This window comes from Sciurus carolinensis, chromosome 16 (assembly GCF_902686445.1).
Source record: "Sciurus carolinensis chromosome 16, mSciCar1.2, whole genome shotgun sequence".
Lineage (NCBI taxonomy): Eukaryota > Metazoa > Chordata > Mammalia > Rodentia > Sciuridae > Sciurus > Sciurus carolinensis.
Window position 1 is genome coordinate 64,921,239 of NC_062228.1, and position 24,573 is coordinate 64,945,811.

Genomic DNA, 24,573 nt, shown 5'->3' on the forward strand with positions numbered 1-24,573 from the left:
AGCCGACTCCTGTGAGGCTCAGCAGAGGGGAGACTATGATGTCATTTAAAAACTCTCCTAAGCAGAGTTATTTGCACCAAGGAACAGATTAAATTTAAGAGAGAATTATACTGTCAGGGACATCTAGGGCTGGCCTGCCTGTGACACACTAATCTGGGTCTCCAACTCAGCCCAACAAGAGAAAGGCTTTGAAATCTTGTCTCCCCAAGAAGAGTACCCTTCCAGATGCCGGCGTTAGCTGTGGTACTGGACAGATGACCTCCCCAGGCAGCCTCCGCACACAGCAGTGGCAGAGAGGGAGTGCAGCCTGTGGGGAACCAGGTCTTCCAGGTTGCTGGCCTGCCCCTGCCTCTGTCCAACCACTGTCCCGTGCGTCCCTTTCCCCACTGTCCCTTTGGTGGTTGCATGATGATGGTGATGATGACATCCTCCCTGTTCCTTTTCCGCCACTGTAGATTCAGGGAGTGAGAACTTGGTTTCATGTCTGCAGGATGTTGATCCTTCCAGAGACACAAGCAATCCTAACTCATAGGTTTTTCCTGACCCCAAGAACCTGGGTTATTGTCCTTGGGAAGGAAGTGAAGCGGTTCAGTGTGCAGAGTCTGGACCTGTGTTGGGCAGTGAAAGGAGCCGGCCAGGTCAGAGCTGCTAACAGTAGGCCCATGACTCCCGTCTCCTTCCTCAATAACAGGACCTTCTTTTGGAAGAGCACCAGCTAGCTGAAGACTGAGCCACAGGATTGACGAGCCCGACCAGATGAAGCTGCCCCAGGGCTCCAGGCCCGGCCTGGGCTGTGTGCCTGCGCCCAAACCTGCGGGCCCTCCGCTATCCGCTCCTGAGGGCCGGCTGGGCTGCCGCTGCCTTTGGGGAATTACGGGAGAGGCTGCTGCACACCCAGGTGCAGTGGTGGGCACGTCCCAGGAAGGAACTCCCGAGGACAGCTTTGCTGAGCGTCCAGCGTCCATCGGGCAGTGCCAGGGTCTGACCGCTCGAGTCATTTTGGCGCTTCCTGGTGACTCTCCCAAGCAATAGCTACTTGTCAAGCACGAGCCAATTGCCCACGAATGACACATTACCACCACCAGCGCACTGAGCAGGTGCCTCAGGGGAGCCTTTATTTCAGCTACGGATGGGACGGACCCTCCAGCGCTCCCGGAACCTCCAGGTGGGCGCCGTCCGCGCTCCTCACTTCCAGCGGCCTCCAACTCGGCCCTTCCCTGCGCCCTTCCGGCTGTGGGACAAGGCGGCGGGGTCAGGCACCGCGGCTCCCCCGCCTCGGAGATGGGCGCCGGGCCCTTAAATCAGGAATTCCGCCAAGCGAAGCGCCCGCCCCGGTCCCGGGGAGCCAGTGGGCCAAGGCCTCAGCCTGAGGGGCCACGGGGGGCGGTAATGGGGGCCCCGTGTCTGTGGGTGACCTGCGGCGCTGGGAAATGCCCACGGGGAAGGGTGGTCTGCGGATGGGCGACGCGCGGCCGGGCGGGGAGCGAGGGCGGGGGACGTCGGGCTTTCTCCGCCAGGACCGGACCGGACCGGCGGCGGGCGGCGCGGACAGCGCCTGGTGCGTGGCGGGGGTGCAGCGATCTTGCCCCGGGCTCCCGCCTCGACACCAGGCGCCTCTTCTGGGTGTGATGTCCTGCCAGGAGATCTCTGTCCCCACCCCAAACCACAGCATGGAAGGGCACAGAAAAGGGACTGGAACCAGAGAGCGGGACAGAAGGACAGAGGGCGATGCCCCAACGCAGGGGACCAGGGCGGGAAGCGGGAGCCCCGCGGGGCGCGAACAGCAGGGCCCCGGCCGCGCACTTACAACTTCTGGGCGTGGCTGATGCGGTTGTACAGCACGTTGATCTGCGGGGCGGGAGCAGAGGCTGGGAAGGCGGAGGGGCTGGCGCCCGCCGCCCCGCCCACCGGCCCGCCCACCGGCCCGCCCACCGGCCCGCGGGCACGCCCGCCCTCCAGCAGGGGAGGCGCCCACCTCGTATTTCTGCTGCTTCAGCTTCTCCATCAGGTCGAACTTCTCGGACTCCAGCTGGTGGATCCAGTTCGACAGCTCCTGGGCCTTCTCCCTGGAAAGGTAAGAGGGCATAATGGAGGGCAGCCATGCCCTCAGAGAGACAGAGCGGCTTGGGCCCAGAGAGGCTGAGAGAACCGGGCAGAGTCACACAGCGAGCGTTTGGTGAGTGGCACTATTTTGTCAGTATTGGAAGCCAGGGATTTTTAAACTGAGATCACTTTCTCTCACAGTTCCCCACTGTTAAGAGCCCCCTCCCCAGAGTCAGAAAACCCTGGCTCCAGTCCTGGTTCTACCCATTCTCTCATTTATGACCATGGCCCAGGGACTTCTTTAGAATCCTGATTCCTCCCCTAAAAAATGCAGAAATAAAACTATGGCAAAGATGACGAGTGGGAGCCAGACCTAGTGGCCCAGGCCTGTAATCCCAGCTGCTCCACAGGCTGAGGCAGGAGGATCACAAGTTCAAAGCCAGCCTCAGCAACTTAGTGAGGCCCTAAGCAACCCAGTGAGACCCTGTCTCTAAATAAAATACAAAATAGGGCTGGGATATGACTCAGTGGTCAAGTGCCTCTGAGTTCAATCCCCAGTACTCCCCCCAGAAAAGATGACTGACTGTCTACCAACCATGCTCATATCCAGTCTCCCTTTCTTCTTCAGAAGCAGAACCTTGTACGATAGGCCCAGTTGAAAAGCAAACACTCCAACCTCCCTTGCAGGTAAGTGTGGTCAAAGGGACAAAAGTAATTCACTGAGTGGGGCTTCCAGGAAAGACTTTGTGGCTCTTTCCTTGCAACTGCTTTCTGCTGCTTGGATCATGAATGTGATGTTTGGTGCCCCAGCAGCCATACTGGACCATGAAGTGATTCTGAGTACGGGAACATTGGACTAAAAGTGGTAGAAAAAAAGATATGAGTCTGGGTCTCTGGTAATTTTATAGGGCTGCCACATCAGCCATGGACTACTTACCTTCAGATTTCTCCTGCATGAAAAACTAAACCTTTGTGATTTAGGCTGCTGTAGTCAGACCTCAGCTACCAGAAGCCAAATCTAACGGATAAAAGTCCACCGCTCCGAACTACAATGGGCAACATGGGGCATGTGAAGTGCCTGGCTCGTTTATTTATCATTAGCATTTTGAGTTGCCTTTTGCCAGCTCTGGATTTCCAGGGCCCTCTCCTCCAGGGGCACAGCTGGTCCTCCGTGTGGGTAGTCCCACCCACGCAGCCAACCAACCATGGACAAAAGAGATTTGGAAAAAAAAAAAAAAAGTTGTGTCTGCACTGATCAGACACAGGCTTCTTTCCTGTGGCATTCCCTGGGTAGCAGGGCACAACGCCTGACACAGCGCTCACATTGCGCCAACAACTATTGTACACAATGCGGAGTCAACACTGGAAGCATACGAGAGGGTGTGCGTGGCTCTGTGCAGACACCACGCCATGCGACAATGACCAGGAGCACCTGCAGACTCTGGCTTCTGGGGTGGGGGCTGGAGGGTCCACAAAAAGTCCTGATGGACACTGAGGGACAACTGTATTTCATTTAAAGTTGTAGAGCCCCTTACACGCCTCAAGTTTCTCCATCCAATAAAAAAAATTTAGTTGAGATTCTCAAACAATATGATTGAACTCAAATTATGAGAAGGTATGTAGCAGGGAAAAAGGCAAAATAGGAAGAAAAAGGAAGTGTGAACATCACCACTTTGCTACACCAGTCCCATGAGGGTCTCCCCGTGAACCATGTGTGGGTAGGTAGACACACAGCTCGGAAGGCATCAAGACAACATGTGCAGTTTGGGAGGCTGAAGCAGGAGGATGGCAAGTTAGAGGCCAGCCTCAGCAACTTAGGACCCTGTCTTAAAGTAAAAAATAAAAAAGGCTGGGGGTGTGGCTCAGTGGTTAGTCACCCTGAATTCAATCCCTGACAAAAACAAAAAGAGTGAATTTCCAAGCCCACTGCAGCGCTTCCCCTAGACTATAAATCCCAGTGTGCCACTAGAGTTCAGGAGCCGGGACTACAATCCCCAAAGTCCTCCGTGGCCCTGGGGTGCCAGTGAGGTAACTCACACCTCGGACTCTGGACTTCTGGGGTGGCCTGACAGACTACATTTCCCAGCGTTCCTGTGCACACCTCCTCAACTCTGCCTAGCGGCTCACCTTGGTAATTTGAAATCCTTGGAGTGTTTACACCATGGAAATGGGCAAGCGCTGAACCTAGACTCTGCTCCTGGAGAGCCCGCCGCCACACCTTTACTGTCAAACCACTTCACAGCGCAGTAGCAAATACAGACCACCACACCAAACTACCCGGGTTCAAGGCCCAGCTCTTCCACTTGCTTGCTGGACGGCCCTAGAAAGGTTACTTCACTTCTCTGTGCCAGGTTCCTCACCATTAACAGGAGGATGCTAACAGTCTCCTCATGAGCTGCGAGTCCCCCTCAGGAGGCTGCCACCTCATTGACCTCACAGCACCCGAGGTAGATTTTGTAGACTTCGCTGTCATTGAATCATTTTGCCAGTGAGGAGCAGGACGCCTCAGAGGACACAGCTAGTAGGTGGTGGTGTCACCAGGAGCCCCAGTTCTGAGCCCTGTCACTCAACCATGGGAGCGGATGCAGACCCTGGCTTCAGGACACACCCCAGGCCAGAGCACATCAAGACACAGGAGCCCCGGAAGGACAGACTCAGGGCCTCCAGACCGGGGCTCCTGAGTAGCAGGAGGGGAAGGGAAGAGAGTCCAGGCCACAGGGAAAAAAGAAAAGCCCCTCCCGGCGGCGGGCTCCAGTGGGATGAGGAGTCCCAGAGCTCACCAGCAGCAACCGTCTCCACCTGGGCCAGCGCGGTCGGGTGGCCTCGGTGGCCGGTCCCTGCCAGTGACACGATTCAGAGAAGGCAGCAGGGCTCAGATCCAGAGCATGGCCCACCTCGCCCAAGTGAGGGTCCCTGCCTCCCGCCCACTCCCAGGCTCCCCAGCCACCTACCGGAGCTGGTCCTCCCCCAGGTAGTCGATTTCCAGAGGCTTCTTCCGCTCAGACAGGATGCGCAGTTTCATCTCCCGCCCGGTCTGCCGCTTCCCACGCTTCTGTTCTGCCTGGGGGAGGGAGAGGCACTCAGTGCAGACCAGGACCATCACTCCTGGCCACCATCTCGCTCAGATGCAGGGGTCCAGGCCCAGCCTCCTCCCTCAGACCCAGGGGTCCAGGCCCAGCCTCCTCCCTCAGACCCAGGGGTCCAGGCCCAGCCTCCTCCCTCAGACCCAGGGGTCCAGGCCCAGCCTCCTCCCTCAGACCCAGGGGTCCAGGCCCACCCTCCTCCCTCAGACCCAGGGACCCAGGCCCAGCCTCCTCCCTCAGACCCAGGGGTCCAGCCCAGCCTCCTCCCTCAGACCCAGGGTCCTCACCCAGCCTCCTCCCTCAGACCCAGGGTCCTCACCCAGCCTCCTCCCTCAGACTCAGGGATCCAGGCCCAGCCTCCTCCCTCAGACCCAGGGACCCAGGCCCAGCCTCCTCCTTCAGACCCAGGGACCCAGGCCCAGCCTCCTCCTTCAGACTCAGGGACCCAGGCCCAGCCCTCCTCTATCCAGAACCAGAAGTTTGGGCCCGCATTCCCTCCCCATGGAAGGTAGACTCCCAGCCTCTGCCGGCTGAACCCACCTTGACCAGGTAGCCCCCAAAGTGGGCCCCCATGTTGGACAGAACCTTCTTCTTCTTGGCATCGTCCTCCGCTCTCTTCTTGGCCTCTTCCTCTTCCTTCCGCATCTTCTCCTCCTGTGGGAAAGGAGGGTCCGCCATGGCCTCCCTTGTGGGCTGAGGGAGGAGGGCCTGGGGTGTGGCAGCAGGGAGTTCCCCCCGCAACACGCTGGGCGAAGATGGGCAATGCAGGGCCCTTCAGACCCATGCCCGAGAGCTGGGATATCAGTATGGGGAATACGAAGGAGCTCCCTTCCGTCCCTCCCAGCCCCACTGCCTGACCACATGTACATTCCTCCCCTGGGACTTTAATGTCCTCCCAGCAAACACTAAAGTGTCGGGGTGGGGTGCTGGCATGGCCTGCAGCCTGCAGCCTGCAATGGTGGACTCCGCCATGCGGCCATCTCTGTGAGCCTTGCCTCTCCGGGCCTCAGGAGAGGAGGGTGCCTGTCCTCAGAGTGTCAGGAGCTAATGCCACGGTGTTGGAGATAAAGAGGCTGGTGGCCGGGGCTGGGGTGTGGCTCAGTAGTGGAGCGCTTGCCTAGTATGCAAGAGGCCCTGGTTTCCATCCCCAGCACCAAAGGGAGCAAAACAACAACAACAACGACAACAAAGAAAGGCTAAAGAGGAAGGGCTGCCGCACCACCATGTTCCAGAAAGTCTGCAGTGCACCTTCCAGAGATGGTGGCTGTGCAGCTGAGCCCCCTCCCCTCCGCGGGCTGGCGGGGGGCTTGGTGGTCTGCACAGCCGGCCTTCTCGCCCCCAGTTCCAACTGCTGCTATAATTTGCAAACTTCAAGCAATGCAGATTTATTATCTTCCAGTTCCACAGTTCAGAAGCCCGAAATGGCCTGACTGGGTCAAAACCGAGGTGTGAGCAGAACTGGTTCCTCCCAAGGCTCGAGGGAGAAGCCGGTCCCTGCCTTTTCCAAATCCCAGAGGCAGTGCGGCTTCTGCCCCCTCCTCTGCCTTCAAAGGCAGCAGCACAGCATCTTCAAATCTCCCTGGCTCTCCCTCCTCCCTCCCTTAATGAGGCCCTGGCACGACTCAGGCCGCCCAGATGGGTTATCCAGGACCATCTCCTCTCAAGATCGTTAATCTGGTCTCATCTGCAAAGTCCCTTCTGCTGTGTGAGGTTGCACAACTCTGGGGCCTGGGGTGTGGGCATCTTGGGGGCATATTCTGCCTTCCACTGTACCCTGCTGCCACCTTTAAAAGTGGGTTGCATGAGGATCCTCTTAATGCCAACACGGGTGAAGTTTCAAACCAACCGGAGCCTTCTAAACCACCCTAGCACCCTCAGGGATCAGCTATGGCCAGGGCTGTGCTCCATGGGGGAAAGAGCAGTTTCAGTGTCTCCCTGGGTTTGTGTGGAAAACACAGAAAGAATTTAAGCCAGGGCTGCTGGTGGCCACTCTGCAAGTGAGGGTGCCTAGCAGGGTGGTCAGCCATTCCAGTGTGCATGGGACTAACAGGATGTGGGATTTTCATGGCTAAACCCAAGAGATTACCAGACAAGCCAGGAGGGGGAGTTGGTCACCCTAGAATTCACAGAAAGGTGGTCAAGGATTGGAAGGAGAAAAGTTCTGTCTCTCTGGTGTCTCTTGAGTCCCTTGATCCAGCAACAGCAGTTCTAGCCTTTTTTTTTTTTTTTTTTTTTTTTTTGTATCAGGGATTGAACCCAGGAGCGCTTAACCACTGAGCCACCTCCTCAGCCCTTTTTATGTTTTATTTGTGACAGGATCTCCAGCTAAGTGACTGAGGCTGGCCTTAACCTTGTACCCCTGCCTCCGCCTTCCAGCCGCTGGGATTACGTGGCTGCGCCACCTGCGCCCGGCCAGTCTTTTTATATGAGTCAATAAAATTTTCTTTCTGCTGAATCCAGTTATGGTTGGGGTTTCCATCCCTTCCCACAGAAAGAGCCTTAAGTGATACAGCATAGGGACCTTCTCAGAATCTCGGAGAGTATCAGAAACAGGAAAAGCAGCACCCAACTGAGGGAGGAAGAGGAGGCCTCCGGGGGAGGCGAGGCACCCACCGCCAGCTTGGCCTGCCGCTCCCGCTCCTTCTCGGTTCTGAAGCGCTGCTGCTCAGCTCTCTCCGCCCGGCGCCGCTCCTGGGGGCAGAAGAATGAGGGGGCGCCGAGGCCAGCGAGCCAGCCATTCCTCCCCAAGCCGGGCAAGGGTGGAGAGAAGCGGGTCGGAGTGTGTCAGTTCCCTAAAGTCTCCGCCTCGGCTCTGAACTGAAGGGCAGCCGCTTTCCCGCGTTTCCCAAGGCCTAAGACACGGCTCGGGAGGCATCTGGGGACGCCACACTCCACCACTCACAATGCGCTCTTTCAGCGCAATGAGTTCCTCTTCTTCTTTCTTCCGCTGCTCAAAATGCACGTCGATGAGCGTCTGCAGCTCCAGCAGATCTTTCTCCATGCGCTTCCGGTGGATGTCCTGCGGGGCGAGAGCGCGCCGTTAGAGCCCAGTCCCTCAGGGCCCCAGGCGTCAGGGACCGGGCTGACCGCACAGCGAGGGCTCCCAGCTGATGGCAGCAAAGCAGTGTGCACACCGAGGCTGGGGAGGAGGGCGTGGGCAGCGCGCCTTCCTAACCCGCCCGGGGCGCACGGACCCGCGGCTGCGCAGCACTCGGGACGCCTGATACTTACATCGAAGTCCACACGCTCCCCTTCCGGAATCTTCGGGGGGATCAAAGGAGGGACCACAGGACGACTGGGGGACAGATGGGGACAAAGGCAGTGAGCAGGCCCACCTTCCTAACGATGTTTTATACGCGATGACGTTTTGAATATATCAGGTTGAATAAAATGTGGCTTGACAATTCATGTTACCTGTTTTGAGGAATATTTTAGAATGTATCTAATAAATCATTTAAATGACACGTGGCTTGTGTCGTGTGGGTGGGGCTGTCCTCGGAGTCAGCCCAGACCTTTCTCTGATTTTCCGAAACCATAACCCCCACCTCCTTGGAATGCTCTCTTTCCTGATCTGCCTCTACCTCTCTGGCTACCCCATTCCCCATGAGTCTACCCTCTTCCTCATTCAAAGGACACTCCCATGATCAATACAATGCACTCCAGGGACTTCAATGATCAATTACAGTGCTTCCTCGGTGTCTGGGGGGAACTGGTTCCAGGATCCCCATGGATGTGGACCTCCATGAACTCTCCCTCACACAAAGTGGTGTCATGTTTGCAAGTGACTCATATTTTGAGTCATCCCTAGATGACTCACCACACCTGATTCAAGGCAAGTGCTATGTAGCCGGCATTGCTTATCAATAGCATGGTACTGCTTAGGGAATAAAGTCAAGAAAAAAGCCTGGAGATGCTCAGTTCAGTCGGAATGTCCTAACATCTCTGATCCCGGCTGGTGGAATCCACAAACACCACGCCCATGGATACAGAGGCCACTGTGCTGAGGACACGCCAACTCCATCTCCAGCCCAGACTCAGGTTGACGGACACCTCCCCACACCGAATGCCCAGCAGAGCTCATCAACCTCTCCAGGAGGTGGCAGCTCCACTGTCCATTTGTTCCCAGGCCAGAGACCCTTGAGGGCTGACCCTGCCTCCTCTCTCCCTTGCCCAATAGCTCAACTGTCCCCAAGTCCTGCCCCTTCACCTGGACTCTCATCTGTCCCCTCCTTTCAACCATAGCCCCCTGCTGCAGCACAGGCCTCTTGCCTTCCCACCTGTACCAACCTCCCAGCCTCCTCGCTGACCACCCTGCCTCCCGCTTGTGGCTCATCCTCCTTTACAACTCCAGAGAGACCTTGCTATAGCCCTGATCAGAATCCTTCCTCAACATGGCCCCATCCTAAATACAAGTCCAAGTCACCTTCAGACCCTGCCCCATCAGCCCCCGTCAGCCCCTCCACCTTCTCTCCTCTCCTCACTCACACATTCAGCTTTTCACGGTGCCCTGGTTGTGACCCGTGGTTTCACACCCTGAGCCTTTTTGCACTTAGTGCGGTCTTCCCAGGATGCTCTTCCCCTGACAAACTCCACCCACTAGTGGCCTCACCTGCTCCACAAACCCTCTCTGGCCCTGAAACACATCTGTGTTCTCATGTGCTCTCTCCATTAGATCTGGGTCTACATCTCCTCTGCTCAAAACCTTTCCATGGCTCCCCAGTGCCCTGGCCTCCAAAACTCTGCTCCTTCTTACACAATGAACTCTAGTTGTAATGAAATTTGCACCACTGCCAATCCAGGTCCAGGGAATTGATGCTTCCGACTTCCTCCATACTTGGATGGTTGCCTCCTTGCATCTCCAAGCCTTGTCTCCAATGTCACCTCCTGAGCTCCCAGAGCCTCAACTGACCTGCTTAGTTTAGGATGCTCACCATCAGAATGACCCGTGTCTGCATCAGTTCCCTGGACTGGTTTTATATCTGGCCACTAGACTCTGCACACACCACACAGCCTTCTCTGCCTACAATGCCCCTCCGACTTCCTTTCCACTAGAGAACGCCTTCCAGGGGAAGCCTTCCGTGAATGCCCGCCCCGCCCCCGCCCGGCTCCTCTGAAACCTGGGCTCCCGTCACTTTCCCTGGTCTATCTCACCACTATGGTGGCAAACAGGGTCTGCCCTGCCAAACACAGTGGAACTGTCCGCAGGCTGAGAGTGGTGGCGCTGTTGCCTTACTTCAATCCCCTGTCTTCGCTGCCTTTTCCACACTCTATCTCTGTGAGTTCGGAACTGTTTAGGAGTAGTGGGTACCCCAGTCCCCACCCCATAGAATCTCACCTTGGTTTGGGGCGCTCTTCTTCTGGGGATGAAGGGGGATACAAAGAGATAATTAAGAAGAGTTATGGGGGTGAGAGTCTGACATCCCCATAGAGAACCCCCCAACCTTCTGCCCAGGGTCTCAGGGAAAGACAGGAGAATCCAATTCTGGGGAAAGGGCACAGGGAAAAGAAAGGGGAGAAGGAAGTCGGGGTGGCCATAAAGGAGGAGGAGGATCACACGCATCGGATATACATTCATCACTGGTATGGGGGTCCCGCACCCTCTCGGGAAATCCAAGCGTCCAAAGCCAGACCCACCTCTGCTTATGCGCCCAGCGCTCCTGCCCTCTTCCATCAAGACCCGCATTGCGGGGCCCCAGTCCCTGCCGTTTTTCAGGGACCGAGTTCTGCTCCCCGCCCCTCCCCGGGACACCCCATTCTTACTACGATCCTGGGTTCAGGTCCCAGCCTTTGAATGTATATGGGGGAAGAACAGGGTGGGGCGCGGAGAGGGGGCGAGGCGGCGCCTCTCGGCGAGCGTCCCACCCTTCCGCAAGCTCCTCGGGTGGGGAAGAAGGCGGGGGTCGGTCCCTTTACCAAAGGGAAAGCGCCCAGGCCACAGGCCATTTCCCTTCGCGGCCACCAGGGGGCGCGGGGCCCCGGGGCTTAAAGGGCCGGGGCGGCTGGTGCAGGGGCGGCGGGCGCAGGGGCGGCGGGTGCAGGCGCGGAGGAAGTCCGGCGGCCTCGGGAAGCGGAGCAGCCGCGTTACCTCGCTCTGCCACCGGCTCGGGCTCCTCGGGGGCTGGGAGGGGGACAAGCGAGGACGGGGAGGTCACGCGGGCGGGGGGAGAGAGGGGACAGCGGTCAGGCCGGGCGCGACCCGGCGCCCCGCTCCCACCGCGCGGGCCCAGCGCGGGCCTCACCTTCCTCCTCCTCCGCGGCCTCCTCCTCTGCTGGGCGACCACACAGCGTTAGGAGCTCCGGGGGCGGCCCGCGAGCGCCCAGGCCCCGGGGCTGGGGTCTCGGGCGCCAGGGACCCAGTGCCGCGGCTGCGGGGGCCGGGAGGGCCCGCGGCGCCCCGGGAGCCACACCCGCACCTGCGCCCACAGGCGGGGGCCGCCGGGCGTCCCCACCCCGGGCCGGCCGGCTGTCCGCTCACCTTCCGCCTGCTCCCTGAGGACCCGGACAGGGGGAGAGAAGAGGGGACAGTTAGACGTCGTGGTGGGCGATTCCCGCCTCCCCCCCCGCCCCCGAACCCACCCGCCCGCCGGTACCACTCACTCCTCATATTCCTGCTCTTCGGTGTCCGACATCCTGGTGCGACCTGAGACCAGAGGGAAGGGCGAGTGGGGCGGGGTCCTCTAGGAGGAGCCTGGGGCCTGGACCCCTGGGCCTGGGGCGGGAGTAGGGAGCCTGGGCGCCTGGGCCTAGGGGGCGAGGGTTGGAGACCCAGAATCCCAAATCACGCTGGAGAACCTAGCATGGAGGTGTGGCCCCAGCCTGGCACCAAGGCTGCAGACCCGCCCCTTCAATACAGCTGTCCTCTTTTGTCTTGTGACAAGTCCACGGGAACCTGATCGCAGTGGGGATTAGGAGGTATTGGAGAAGAGACAGCGGCCTGAAGACAATAGCTGCCCCACCCCTAGTGCTATTTCGGAGGGATGTCGTAGTCGGTGAAACTGAGGACATTTCCTAAGAAGGGATTTGAGGAGGGGGGGCCTTCTGTGACAATTAGTCACACCCGTCCCCTCTCCTACCCTCACCACCCCCCTTGGCTGGTTTTCCTCCCACCTGTCTCCTCTTTTCACCTTCACCCACATCCACCGACGGGGTTGTGGGGGTTCGTCACCGAGAGCAGCTTCGGTCCTCAGACCTCAGCCTGACCTGAAACACCTAGACCCCCACCCCGGGAGCCCCCAAATCCCAATGCCCATAGATTCTGATGCCCCTGATCAGAAACAGCAAGTCCTGTGTCTCCAGAGTCTGAGCGATCCAATCCATGATAGTCCAGGCATGGGCCTGGCATCCGAAGACCCCCAGGCCCTGAGACCTCGAGGTCTTTTGAAAACAAAACAAACAAAAAACAAAACAAAAAAAAAAAACCAAACAACCCATGATACCCAAGCTCAGAGTCCCAGTCCATGACCCAGAATTCTGGCATCACAATTCCAAACCTTCTGATTAAAAGACCTCAGATTCTGAGACCCTGCCCCAGTTTCCATACCCTCAGAGTCTAAGTTCCTGAATTCTGATACCCAGACTGACCTCCAAGCCCAGATATCCCCGATTTCTGAGATTCCCCTGGACTCTGAGACCTCTGCAGTCCAAAGGAGGGACCCCCGGACTCTGTAACCCACATTTCCCCTCCATCCCCAGTCCCCCTGAAGTCCGAGCCTCCAGAATTCCCAGACCTCCCTCTCTCCCTTCTCCCTTACAGCTCCCCTCCCGCAAGGACATGGGCCATGGAGACCACAGAGCACAGAGAGCTCTGTTACCTAAGGCTGGGTCCGCAGGTGCTCTGAACCGCAGGCTGAGCTCCGAAGAGGGCAAAATGCCTCTGGGGGTTTATAGCCCTGGTTTATAGCTGTGGCTCAGCCCCGCCCCAGAGTCGGAGGAGGGAAGAGAATTCCTTTGCTCAAACATGTGTCCTTGGGCTCAGAGGCTGCCCTGCCCCCTTAGCTCCAGATTCAGGGTCCAAGCACCCGTGGGCTACTCCCAAACCCCTCCCTCACCCAGTAGCACCTCCCTGGAGCCCCAGGCTGGATCAGGCACCCCCCCCCAAGCTCCCCTATAGCACCAACACCCTATGCTGTAAAATCCCCAGGCTGCAAACAGAGGCCCTGGAGAACCCTTAGTGACAAAGGGACACGAGGGACACTTCCTGTTTCCATCTCTGTTCCCCTTTTCTGTGTTTCTCTGGGCCTCTATTTCTCCATCCTCAAACCCTGTGGTCTCTGCCTCTCATCTCCTGGCTTTCCACCTGCAGGTCTCTATGTGTGTCTTTCTCTACTCCTCTGTCTCCCCCTTCTGTGACTGTCCAACTCCTGACTCCCCCTCCCCACCCCCACCTCTTTGTCTGCCACCAGGATTCCACCCTGGTGACAACAGGCACTAAAGCCTGGCAGCAGGTGTGTGTGGGGGAGGATGGGGTGTCAGGCTGGTGAGACCTCACGCTCCCAACCCCCACCTCCATCTGACACTGATCTTTTTTGGTATCCTCTTTCCCTACTTCCAGCCAAGTCATGACCTTGAACTCCAGGGAAGCCAGCCTGGGAGTGCAGGCTTCGCACCCCTCTATGCCTGCTGGTAACTCTGTCCCTCATGGTCTTCACCTCCGTGGGTTTTTTTCTGTGCATTTCTCAGGGTATCTCTTTGGGTCTGTCTGCATCTCTTCTGTCTGGGACTCTCTGTGAGCTTCTCACTCTGCCAGACTCTGTGTGTCTCTGATGGTCACCATCTCTCACATTTCTGCCTGCCTAAGGCTCTGTTTCTGCCTCCTTCTGGCTCTGTCTGTCTGGGTCCCCTGTTTCTCTCTCTAGCTCTTTGTGAGGGTCTGCATTTCTCCCCGCTGGGTCACTATCTCCATCTCTACGGAGTCTGTCATCCATGTGCCTCTCTGAATACATCTCGTCCCTGTTGTTCCTTTCTTTGCACTCCTTTCTATGTCTCCGTCTTTTTGTTTTCTCTCTCTCTGGGTCTCTGGCCCGGTCTGTCCCTACATGCCTCTCTGTCTCTCCCTTCTGACCCTGTATGTACCGTGTCCTCTGCTGAAGAGCTGAGAACACCCCATATTAGAAACCCAGCTTTCCCTTACCTGCTGTGGGGCTTTGGAAGGGAGTTGCCCCCTACTTTCCCAGCTTTCTCATACCTAAGCCCCAGGGCAAAAGACACACAGTCACTTCCAGCTCAGGGAGAAGCTTTTTATTCCTCTGGGCCATTCTCAGGGCCACAGTGGTAGGTAGGGAGGCTTAGCCCTCAAACTTCTTCTTGCGGCCTTCCATTCCGCTCAGCGCATCGATGTTCTTGCGCCAGTCTCCTATCTCCCGGTTCTCCTGGAGGGTAGGGTCAGAGGTTAAGGGACTCCACCTGCTCTCTTGCCTTGCTTGGTTACTGCACTCTGGATGCCTGTCCAAGAATCTGGTTCTGAAGAATGGCCAACTTCCCCCTTCCACTTCCTGTCTCCTTCTTACACTTCGTGCCTCCTTCCTTACTTCTCTTCCTATTACACTCCTGTCTCTTCCTCTTGTTCCCCTCCTGCTATTCTTTCCTCACTCATGGATTTTCTGTTGTCCTGTGAACTTCCTGGCCTCTTGCTGCTTCCTGTCTCCCTGAAGCACTTCCTGTTTCCCCTCCACTTCTGTCTTCCACCTCCCTAATGCACTCCCTGTCTCCCTGATGCACTTCCTGTCTCCCTGATGCACTCCCTGTCTCCCTGATGCACTTCCTGTCTCCCTGATGCACTTCCTGTCTCCCCTCCACTTCTGTCTTCTACCTCCCGAATGCACTCCCTGTCTCCCTGATGCACTTCCTGTCTCCCTGATGCACTCCCTGTCTCCCTGATGCACTTCCTGTCTCCCCTCGACTTCTGTCTTCTAAATGCACTTTGTGTCCTTCCCATATACCTTACACCATGGTGCCTCTCACCTCAGCTCCAAGTGCCACCTGTCCTCAGGTAAGGCCCTCAACTGAGGCCCTAGGCCTGTTGCCCCCAGGCCCCATCCCAGCATCCCCTTTCCTGGTCCCAGCCCACACTCACCTTCTCGGTGTCCTCCTTCTTCACCTGCTTGAGGTGGGCCCGCAGGTCCAAAGACTCTTTAGCCCGGGCCCCCAGCAGTGCCTGCATCATGGCATCTGCAGAGATGCGCACCCTCCGCAGGGTGGGCCTCTTGAACTTTCCACGAAGGTCAAAGATCTTCTGGGTCAGATCTGCAATCTGCCAGCAGGCATAGGGGGAGTGGCAGCCCCGTGCTGGCTCCTCACCACTCTCTCCCACCATGTGCTCTCTTCCTCTCCCCGTCCCGCCTTCCAGTACCAGGTGCCTCGGCCTTGCCCACTCTTCCCAGTTCAGACCTCCAGTCCTGGAACTCAGAGCCCTCTACAACGTGCCCCGCCCTCATCTCTCAAAACTTTGAACACACCGCTGGCCTGGACCTGCAAACCCAACTCCCTGGCCTGTGCCTGGACTTGCTCACCAGCGCCCACTGCTGCACCCACACACTCCCACAGACAGGCCCCACACTTCCCAGTGCCGGCGTTGCATGTGCTGTCCCTGTGCCACAACAGCCCTCCTTGCTACGCTGCTGTTCTTCCACACCCTGTTCACAGGTTGTCCTGGGTCTCCTGGGACCCACGACCAAAAGCAGCTGCAACAGTTGGGCTGAGACCACAATCCCAGCATCTTGCCCGACCAGTGCAGGTGCCCAAACTGCTCAGTGCTTCCCACCTCGGTGATGTTCTTGGTAACTTTCGCCTCTACGTCGTATCTCTCTTCATCCACTTTGTCCACCCGGGCGTGGAGCTGTCGGCATAAGTCCTGGTGGAGGAGCACAGTGTGTGTTGTGAGAGAAAAGCTAGAGATCAGGATGGGTCTGAGGGAGGGGGCCTGGGGTCGGGATTCCTGGATTTGAGGGAGGAGTGGTTGTCGCCTAAACATATTGTCCTGAGGAAGTAGATCCGAGCCCAGAATTCAGGGAACTGTAAAGGAAGTGTTGTAGGAGCCTGGAGTCCTGAGCACTTGACAGATTCAGGGTTGCAGGAATGACGTCTGGGTTTTGAAATTGTAGGTGACTTTCATCAGGACTTCTACATCCCTAGAGGTAAGATCTCAAGGGATGCGAGACAAGTCTAAGAACCTCAGGTCCCAAGCAGGGTAGGTGCCCACGTCTGGTAAGCAGGTACCTGCAGCTCCGCGAAGCCCAGCCCAGCCAACTCCAGAGGCTGGCAGCGGGTGCTCAGAGCGCGACCCTTCTCTCCCCTCCTCTCTTCGGCCTCCCGCTCCAGCTCCTGCTTTGCAATCTGCAGCATCAGGGTCTGCAGAGGGACGGGAGGGACTGCAGTTTGATTCCGTAAGGGGATCAAACTTTGTCCTGAGTCTTCCAGACACCCGGCCACTCAGGGTTGGTCTTAACGGTTCCAAAGCTCCTCCCCTCCCTCAGAGGGGTTCCCCAAGTGAAGTCAAGCCCCTAAGGACAAAGTCCCACACCCGCCCACGTATCCGAAGCTCCGCCCCCCTACCCACATTCACACCTTCAGCTGCAGTTTTCTTGAGGCGGAGATCTTAGACTTTTTCTGCCATGGTGACATGTTGAAAGGAAAGAGCGAGAGGGGCTATTCGAAGGTGGGTGGTGGGAGGAAGATACCCCGAGGACACCTTGAAACTGTTTCAGATTTGGGCCCATCTCCAAAATGAATGGGAAGCCACGCCCTCGGGCCCATCCACCAATCCCGGGGTTTTGCCCAAGCTAGGTACCGCCCATTCCCCCCCTAAGCAATGTTGTGGGCAGTGCCGTTCCCTTTTAGATTTTGCCAGTCCGAACCTGACCCTTTAAGAAACTGTACTCCACCCGCCCGGACTCCGCCCATGACCGAAGACTCTCGGGGTCCCAGGATCCGGGCCCGCATCCCTCCCGTCAGGTGTCGGGTCCCTCGGGATTCGGAACCCGGGAAGCCCAGCCCCGCCGAGGTCCCACCTACCTTGGCATGCGGTTCGGTGGCGTAGGCGCGGTAGTTGGCTGAGGAGCGGCGTCGCACCGGGGCGGGCGCGGGGCGCGGGTCCCCGGCCTGGGGGTGGGGGAGCGGGCCGAGTCACCACCGAGACCCTGCAGCCTCTCCGCGTACCCTCTCTCAGGGCTGCAGCCTCACGCCCCAGCCCCTCCCTGCAGCGCCCACCCGGCTGCAGAGTCCCGCCCACGCCCAGGACTCGCGGTTCTCACCGCATCGCTGCTGCTGGAAGGAGAGAAACAAGAAGGGGGATTAGTGGTGGCCCGAGTCTGACCCCTAAGATTCCATCTCCTGAGGCCCCTCAGACCAAGAGACCCAGGCAAGCAGCGCCCCCTTCCTGGGTCCCAGGGGTCAGAGTCCCCAGTTCTTACCTCATTTCCACCCAGGAACCCCACCCTGCCTCCCTTCTCAGGCCAGGTGTGGAGCCTCGCCGCTCCCACCCTCTCAGGATGCTGGAGATCACCCACTTCCCCTGCCTTCGGGCCTCAGGGTCTGGGTTACCAAACTTCACTCACTCGTCCGCCATGCAGAGACCGACAGGGATCTCAGGAGGCAGAGAAGGGATACGGGGTCTCGAGGAGGGTCAACGAAGCGGTGTCCCGGTGACCTTGGAGGCTCCAGACGTTCCGTCTCCTCCGGACTGCCCAAGCCTCACTGAGGACACTGAGATAAAGGGCGAGGACAGACTAAATATACTGCTGTCTCCTCCCCCTGCCCAGGATGGGAGATAACGGGGCGCGTGAGGGGTGGGGCTGGACGCACTCCAGCAGGACTACTCGGTCACCTTGGTGGCCAGGGAATCCAGACCCCTCTCTGCCCTCCAACTCTGGAGATTCTGACCCCTTCCCACCCGGACTCAGAGTCCGGGTGGGCTGGGTTGTGGCTCAGTGGTAGAGCCTTTGCCTAACCTGTATGTGGCACTGGGTTCGATTCTCAGCACCACAGGTAAATGAATAAAAAATAAAGGTCTATCAACATCTTTTTGAAAATGTGTAAAAAAAAAAAAAAAAAAAAAAAAAAAAAAAAAAAAAAAAGAGTACCGGACTACAAGACACTCCTCCCTCAAACTGAGGAGTCTAGCCCCAATTCTGATCCCTCAGGCCCATCTGCCCAGGGTCAGCCCCTCCTCCTCAGACCCAGGAGTCCAGGCCCCAGCCCTTCACTAAATTGCAGTCTCCATTTGTGCTAGAACTTTAATCTTTTCACTACCATAGGTCAGTTTCAGTGCCCCGACCTGTTGGCCACCCCATACATGTCGATGAGTCTGAGGACCAGGTGTGGGCCCCATATCTTCAGGCTACAGCATTGAGAAATGCTTCCCTAGTCCACTTGGAAACCTAGGAGGTCTGGTCTCCTGGACGCTGCCCTCTCCCAACCCTGAAGACAGACTGCCAACAGGAAAGACACTAGGACACACAGTGAAGAGGACCCAACACTCTTTATTCGAACCACCTGTGAAATGACCAGGCCCAGCGGGAAGACACCCCCACCACCAGTTAGGAATGGAGCTTCCGGGGCGGAGGCAGTGAAGGCAGAAGGCCTGAGACCCAAGGTTCAATCGAGGCTGGGTTTAGTCTCAGGGATGGAATTCCGAGTTCTGAGAGAAAAATGTTGGATTCTGGGACTCGAACTTAGAGTCCTGGAAATGGAATTTGAAAATTCTCGCTCCATCTCTGGGGCTGAGTGAACACTGAGTAAAGCTAAGAAGCCCCGCAGTGTTTTAGAATTGTCGGGGTGGGTTCCAATTCCAGGACCTGACTTTAGAAGTTAGGGATGGGGCACTTGATCTGGGGTGGAGACGGACTCTAGGTTCCCAGCAGGACTCTCGGTGGGCGTGGCCAGCGACCCCTGGAGCGGGATCTGAGCGCTGGAACCCTGAAGCGGGGAGGACAGCGAGAGGGACTCGGTGGCTGGGACCTGGTCCGCCCTGGGCGGGCTCATTACTTCCAGAGGCCGGGTCAGGACTTCGCCAGGCAGAGGTTCGGATCCCACAGTTGGGTCCAGGCCACCGGGGACAGAGTCCCCCGATTTGCAGAAGCGCGCGAAAGTCTCCGAGGGGCTGGGCCCAATCTGCCGGGCAAACCCAGCGGCCCGCGCTAGCTCCTCGACCCGGGTGGAGAACGCCTGAAGCTGCTCGGGCCGCAGGTCCACTAGGTACCTGGAGTGGAGAGCCGTGTGAGGGAAGCCGCCCAGCCCAGACGTTCCCACCCTCGCTGCGCTGGCTCACCGAGCTAATTCCACAACCAGGTTCCCTCCGGGGGCCACGCAGGCCCCGAGCTCAGGCCCAAGGAGATGGACCATCCTGCAGAGAGGAGAGGGGAGAGGCTGAGATTCGGGCCTCAGGTCCTCGGGCAGGCGGGGACTGGGGACAGGCCTGGAGGGAGGAGGAGGCTGAGAGGCTCAAGTCTTGGGTCCTGGGAGAGGAAGGGCTGGGGCCTGGGCCTGGGTCTCAGTAAGCATAGCTGCCTTCCCCTCACCCGCAGGCCACGTAGAGAAGCTGGAACCGGCCCTGGTGGCAGCGCTTGTGGTGGAGAGTCTGTGCAGAACCCAGGGGCAGGAAGTGGACCGTGAAGGATTCCCGCGCAGAGGCTGCTGGGAAAGAGCCAAAGGGGTCACCTCTGGGTGGAACCCTGAGGACAGAAACCCAGAGGCAGACAGGGATGACAGAATTGGGCAGACGTGCAAGGCTTGAGGATGACATTCGTGAAGTACTTTTCCATCCTTTCTCTGAGGTGGATTTCTGCAAAAGTCTGGAAAGATTGGCTCAGCAGACAGAAAACCATCTTACCGACCAAGCAACTGAAACTCAAGAGGGGAAAGAGTGGGTGATCCAGGGCCACAAGGGGACAAACACCCAGGGAGGGCCAGAGAGGGGATGGTTAGAAGGCAGAGTCCAGGTGGGAAGCGTGTGCAAGGGGAAGCTGGACAACTCCCTGTTAGGCCTTTGCAGGTAGGCTGAGAATGCTTCCAGGCGGATTCGGAACCCTGAGGATGGTGTCAGGATTTAGGAAAGGGAGAGAAGAGAGAAAAAGAGGCGGGAAATCAAGAAGGAAAGGTCCCCTGCCCAGGCATCCCAAACCAGCTCAAGGCCACGCTCAGACTTGCGGTGTCTGGAGCCTGAACCAGCCCGTGGTTTACCTGAAGTCCACGGTTGCGGCTTGGGGCAGCCACCAGGCTGCTCCTGGTCCGTGTCATCCTGGGCAGCTTTCTGTCGCCCCCAGGCGGCCACTTCTCGGAACAGCTCTGTCACGTTGTGCTGCGTGATCTCCCCGGCAGTCTGTGTGGAAGAGGGGTCGTGGCCAGACACTGGGGCTGGGGCTGCGAGGTCGAGGTGGGGGCCGGCGGAGGCGCGGGACTAGGAGGGCGGGGTGTGAGCTAGCCGGGACTAGAATTCCGGGCGCGCTTGCACTCCAAGAGTTGAATTAGGACAGCGCAGGGACTCGAACAGCCGGCAAAGGCGTGGGCGAAGTTGTGGGAGGGTCCTGTTATTTGGATAGAGTCGCCTACCTCACACCAGGGCCCTGTTAGCCAGGGGTGGGGCCTGGCAGGGGGAGGCGGAGCGTGCGAGGAGGCCCCCACTCAGCGTCCCCTCCCACACCTTGACTGGCTGTCCATTGCTAGTCCGCAGCAGGCTCTGGTCGTCTGCCTCAATGCCAAAGGCCACGAAGGGCCCGGTGGCGATGTCCCCCCAGTACCCACGCGCTGCCACACGCTCTCCACGCTGGAACAGCAGGGAGAAAGGAGGCAGGTGAGGTCCATGTTGGGGACCCTGACTCCTGGTCGGTGAAGAGAAGGCGCAGACCACACCAGAGAGTGGATACGCACGTGACTCAGGAGGCGACCAGATGCCAGAGTTCTGTTGGGCACGTGGTAGGCCCTGGGGTCTCTGAGTTCAAAGGCGACACCTGTGTCCCGCCAGCGTCGGAATTCCTGGGAGTGGATAACTTGTGCCTGGGGGTAGCGGGAGAGAAGGGAGGCCTGGGTGAACTTGGCCTCCTTTCTGAGACCAGAGGTCCAAGTCCCCGCCTTTCTCCCTCAGACCCCGGCCCTCCTCCTTCGCACCCAGGACTCGGGTCGGGCCCCTCACCCCGCGGTCGTGCAGCTTCATGCGCAGGTCCCAGTCGCTGACCCCGCGCCGGGCGTCATAGCGGGAGCCCAGGTAGTGGCGCAGCCGCGAGTCCCAGAGGCGGCTCATGGGGAAGGCCTCGGGCCCCTTCTCCCCTCCGGACCAGAAGCGGAACACAGCCTCCAGGGCATCCCGCTCGCGGAACTGCGCGGCGCGGCCAGCGTGGGGAGGAGGCGGGGAGTGAGGAGTGCAGGGAGAGCAGCTTCTCCTGCCTGCCCCTCCCTTCCACCCCAGGAGGTGCGGACTAGGCTCGGAGAGCAGAGGCCACCCCTACCCCGAGGATAAACCTCCCATGCGAGAGGGGACCTGGAATGCGAAATTCGCAGCCCCCATCCCGCTCCATCAACGCAAACCCATCAGGACTGCCCATTGCCACTCTTCCCAGGCTACCGGACCCCAGGCGGTGCCCGGGAGAGGCGGGCAGCCGCAGCACCTTGAGCGCGGAAAGGCTGAGCCAGGGCAGCTGCTCCGCCAGGCGGTCGGGCTCCGGGACCAGGTTCGCCAGGCGCTCCGCCTGGGCACGCACCACGGCGGCCACAGGGGGGCGCAGCAGTGCGTTCCCCCACACCTCCAGGAAGGTCTCGCTCCGCTCTGGGGGAAGGTGGAAATAGGGAGTCAAGTGAACCGAGAAATCAGACCCTAAACGCCGCACTATTATTTCATGGTCACACAGTGAGCATGAGGATTCCCGGCACCATCCCTGGGACTACATCTTGAAGGACAAACACTCCTAAACTAGGGTTCTGAGTCTATTCTTTCAGCCCCCTCAGGTAACCCCAACCCTGAACTTCCTGTTTAAACTATACTTCCCTTATCTTTAAAATACAGAAAGTGATCTGCACATATAGATGGAGATCTGCGCATTTTTAAATGTAGAGTTAAATAGTTTGATTTTAGTTGTTTGAGTTTATAAGATAAAGCCATATACCTTTAGTTGTATATGAGAGATATACACATGTATTGTGTTCTGTTATATATAGTAATACATAATATAGATACATAGAGGTGAAAATATACATATAAGTTGTTTCATTTTACTTAAGAACCTTATAGAAGAGAATTGTAAACCTTTAGATTAGTTAGTTCTAGTTGTTTAAAAACCTTTGAAAAGGGTTATTGTGCAATTTTTCTAAATGTATGGACTCTTGATGACAATGACCATCTATAATCTTGATAAAAATAGTAACCCCTCAAGTGTACTGAGCTGATGTCCTAAGCCAAGTACTAAATCCCACTGAATCCCCACAAGAATCCTATGGGTGGAGGAAAGGGGTAGATTCCAGCCCCAGGTCACAGAGCAAGTCAAGCAAGAATTTGAACGCAGCCTGAGTCCAGGGACCTTAGACACTGCACTGAAGATGTTACCAAAGAATGGTCATTTTCTGCCTCCCCACATCCTGGAGGCTTGACACCTCTCGGACATTTCCCGATCTCCTGTGGCCTTCTCCCAAGGGAAGTTTTGAAAGCATACACAGTGTCAGGCACTGTTCTGAAAGTTTCATGTGGATTTTTCTCCTAGAATTCTCTATGGCTCCAGGCGGTAATATATTTAGTCCCATTTTACAGTGGAAAAAACTAAGGTTCTACGAGTACAAATGATGAAGTAAGGGATAATGACCAAAGTTTTTAATTATATCACTAAAAGTCCAGAACCCCTGTAGGGAGAGGAGGTGAGGGTCAGAATGCCTTGGTCCTAGGTCCTAGCAACTGACCTTGAAGCCCCATCTTCTCAGGCTCCTCCAGGGCTAGGCTGAAGATCAGCATGTGTCGTGCCACAGCTTCCAGATTATTCTCCACCACGTAGAACTGGAATGGTGGATGGGGCAGGACAATTCTAAGACATGCATCCCTATCTCTTAGGAGGCCCAGGAGAGTAGGCCCTCAGTCCCCTTCTTCCACCAGCCTGAGTCCTGTCACCAGTCCCCTCCTTCACACACAGGAGCCTAAGCCCCCGGAATGCTCCTCCCCACCACTACTGGAGACCTGATCCTTAAACTTTACTGAAGAATTGAACCCAAGGGTGCTTAACCTCTGAGCCACATCCCCAGCCTTTTAAAATATTTTATTTAGAGACGACTCTTGCTGAGTTGCTTAGAGCCTCCATAAATTGCTGAGGCTGGCTTTGAAATTGTAATCCTCTTGCCTCAACCTCCTGAGTTACTGGGATTACAGGCATGTGCCACTGCATCAGGCCTGATCCTTAGATTCTTCCTCCCTCTGAAACCTAGCAGTACCATACCCCAGGACAATGGATCTGGCTCCCACCTTCCATCTCCTTCAGACCTGGGACTCCAGCCTCCAGCCCCTTCTTTGGACCTAGAATTTTTTAATTCCAATTCCCTCTTCTCAAGGACTCGAGAATCTGGGCTCTCATCTTCATCCTTCTTCCACGAACCCAGAACTCCCAACTCACATTAAATCTCCTTCGAGGCCAGAGCGCTGCCCGGGCCAGCGTCCTCAGAAGGTGCCGCCCATCAACCGAGCCCAGCAACAGCACATCGAGCTCAGGGGTCTTGTGCGCTGTATCTGCCTGAGAGTCTGGGTCCACAGGAGGACCTGCGTGCAGGAAGACAGCGGGCTGAGGCTGATGGCCATCAGAGCGGCCCCTGAAGTTTCCCTTAGTGCTACAGCAGGCCTCACGCGGGGCCTGGGTTCTCTGGGGAGCTGAGCCTCTATGCATTCTGGGACTCGAAGTCCGCGCAGAGGAAGGACACCGGAGCGCGCCGCCCCCTCCGCCGCCGCCGTTGAGCCGTGGGACCGTTGGGGGCCCCTGCCAGGGACTCCCGGACTACAAGTCCTAAAGAGGGTCTGCGCGCGTTGGAAGGAACCGCTGTCTCAGACACTGTGGTCCTGGCGTGGGGACTCACTTTCAGCCTGCAGATCCAGCGCCGGGGACAGCCCCCACCAGCACACAGAGCCGAAGCCGACGCCGGAGCCCGCCGGCGTGGTCATGGCCCTGCGGGACAGACGTTCTGGGAACCCCGCATTGGTACAGCCCATACCCTCCCACCGCCCTTCACTCCTCGCCCCTTGGGCTCCACGCGACCCCCTCACCTGTGTCTTGCCGAGTACTGCGACCCGCCCCTTCTCGCCGACCGCGGTGCGGCAGTCCAGCGCACCTGCACCGCCGGGCACAGAGCCCCGCCCCTTCCCATCAATCAGCCAATGGGAGCGTGGGGGCTGGCACCGCCGCTATCAACAGACCAATACTCACGTGTGGGGTCCGCCCACCATGAACTTTTGACCAATAGGAGAGTTGAGGAACGGCTCCGGGAGAACAGGGGA

At 57.8% G+C, this 24,573-nt stretch overlaps 3 protein-coding genes across 10 annotated transcripts; all 3 read right to left on the reverse strand.

Annotated features, from left to right (window-relative positions):
- Positions 1 to 1,087: 1,087 nt before the first annotated feature.
- Positions 1,088 to 12,989, reverse strand: Tnnt1 (troponin T1, slow skeletal type). 3 transcript variants are annotated; one of them, XM_047528820.1, is made up of 14 exons: positions 12,938 to 12,989; positions 11,724 to 11,766; positions 11,602 to 11,615; positions 11,366 to 11,392; positions 11,212 to 11,244; positions 10,462 to 10,480; positions 8,358 to 8,421; positions 8,029 to 8,145; positions 7,740 to 7,817; positions 5,667 to 5,780; positions 4,995 to 5,104; positions 1,976 to 2,066; positions 1,808 to 1,848; positions 1,088 to 1,231 (listed from the first exon to the last, which is right to left on the reverse strand). In XM_047528820.1, the coding sequence occupies exons 2-14, from the start codon at positions 11,753 to 11,755 to the stop codon at positions 1,186 to 1,188; spliced, it is 786 nt and encodes a 261-aa protein (XP_047384776.1). In that variant the 5' UTR covers positions 11,756 to 11,766; positions 12,938 to 12,989; the 3' UTR covers positions 1,088 to 1,185. The 3 variants fall into 3 exon arrangements, with proteins under 3 accessions (XP_047384776.1, XP_047384775.1, XP_047384777.1); XM_047528819.1 differs by having other exon boundaries at positions 10,462 to 10,483; positions 12,938 to 12,988; XM_047528821.1 differs by lacking the exons at positions 11,212 to 11,244; positions 11,366 to 11,392; positions 12,938 to 12,989 and having other exon boundaries at positions 10,462 to 10,483.
- Positions 12,990 to 14,348: 1,359 nt separating this feature from the next.
- Tnni3 (troponin I3, cardiac type) lies at positions 14,349 to 17,830 on the reverse strand. Of its 2 annotated transcripts, none has more exons than XM_047528831.1 (8): positions 17,678 to 17,830; positions 17,375 to 17,387; positions 17,136 to 17,222; positions 16,689 to 16,730; positions 16,341 to 16,472; positions 15,886 to 15,975; positions 15,199 to 15,375; positions 14,349 to 14,494 (listed from the first exon to the last, which is right to left on the reverse strand). In XM_047528831.1, exons 1-8 carry the CDS (start codon positions 17,686 to 17,688, stop codon positions 14,411 to 14,413), a joined length of 636 nt encoding a protein of 211 aa, XP_047384787.1. In that variant the 5' UTR covers positions 17,689 to 17,830; the 3' UTR covers positions 14,349 to 14,410. The 2 variants fall into 2 exon arrangements, with proteins under 2 accessions (XP_047384787.1, XP_047384788.1); XM_047528832.1 differs by having other exon boundaries at positions 17,375 to 17,384; positions 17,678 to 17,825.
- Positions 17,831 to 18,593: 763 nt separating this feature from the next.
- Dnaaf3 (dynein axonemal assembly factor 3) lies at positions 18,594 to 24,424 on the reverse strand. 5 transcript variants are annotated; one of them, XM_047528776.1, is made up of 12 exons: positions 24,343 to 24,424; positions 24,156 to 24,244; positions 23,702 to 23,844; positions 23,001 to 23,094; positions 21,722 to 21,879; positions 21,250 to 21,432; positions 20,988 to 21,113; positions 20,761 to 20,883; positions 20,301 to 20,439; positions 19,640 to 19,751; positions 19,390 to 19,464; positions 18,594 to 19,320 (listed from the first exon to the last, which is right to left on the reverse strand). In XM_047528776.1, the coding sequence occupies exons 2-12, from the start codon at positions 24,238 to 24,240 to the stop codon at positions 18,930 to 18,932; spliced, it is 1,629 nt and encodes a 542-aa protein (XP_047384732.1). In that variant the 5' UTR covers positions 24,241 to 24,244; positions 24,343 to 24,424; the 3' UTR covers positions 18,594 to 18,929. The 5 variants fall into 5 exon arrangements, with proteins under 5 accessions (XP_047384732.1, XP_047384730.1, XP_047384731.1 ...); XM_047528774.1 differs by having other exon boundaries at positions 19,640 to 19,754; XM_047528775.1 differs by having other exon boundaries at positions 19,640 to 19,754; positions 24,156 to 24,260; positions 24,343 to 24,395.
- Between the last annotated feature and the right edge of the window lie 149 nt (positions 24,425 to 24,573).

Excerpts from the sequence above, each read along its gene's own strand:
- Tnni3 (XM_047528831.1), bottom strand. Across the intron at positions 16,473-16,688 it reads CAAGAAAACTGCAGCTGAAG|ACCCTGATGCTGCAGATTGC; the intron begins GTGTGAATGTGG and ends GTCCCTCTGCAG. Across the intron at positions 15,976-16,340 it reads TGGGCTTCGCGGAGCTGCAG|GACTTATGCCGACAGCTCCA; the intron begins GTACCTGCTTAC and ends CTCCTCCACCAG.
- Tnnt1 (XM_047528819.1), bottom strand. The coding sequence starts at position 11,755 with ATGTCGGACACCGAAGAGCAGGAATATGAGGA. Across the intron at positions 8,422-10,461 it reads GAAGAGCGCCCCAAACCAAG|TCGTCCTGTGGTCCCTCCTT; the intron begins GTGAGATTCTAT and ends TCTGTCCCCCAG. Across the intron at positions 1,232-1,807 it reads ATCAGCCACGCCCAGAAGTT|CCGGAAGGGCGCAGGGAAGG; the intron begins GTAAGTGCGCGG and ends CTTGTCCCACAG.
- Dnaaf3 (XM_047528774.1), bottom strand. The coding sequence starts at position 24,240 with ATGACCACGCCGGCGGGCTCCGGCGTCGGCTTCGGCTCTGTGTGCTGG. Across the intron at positions 23,845-24,155 it reads GCTGGATCTGCAGGCTGAAA|GTCCTCCTGTGGACCCAGAC; the intron begins GTGAGTCCCCAC and ends TCCTGCACGCAG. Across the intron at positions 19,465-19,639 it reads CTTCTCTACGTGGCCTGCGG|GATGGTCCATCTCCTTGGGC; the intron begins GTGAGGGGAAGG and ends TCCTCTCTGCAG.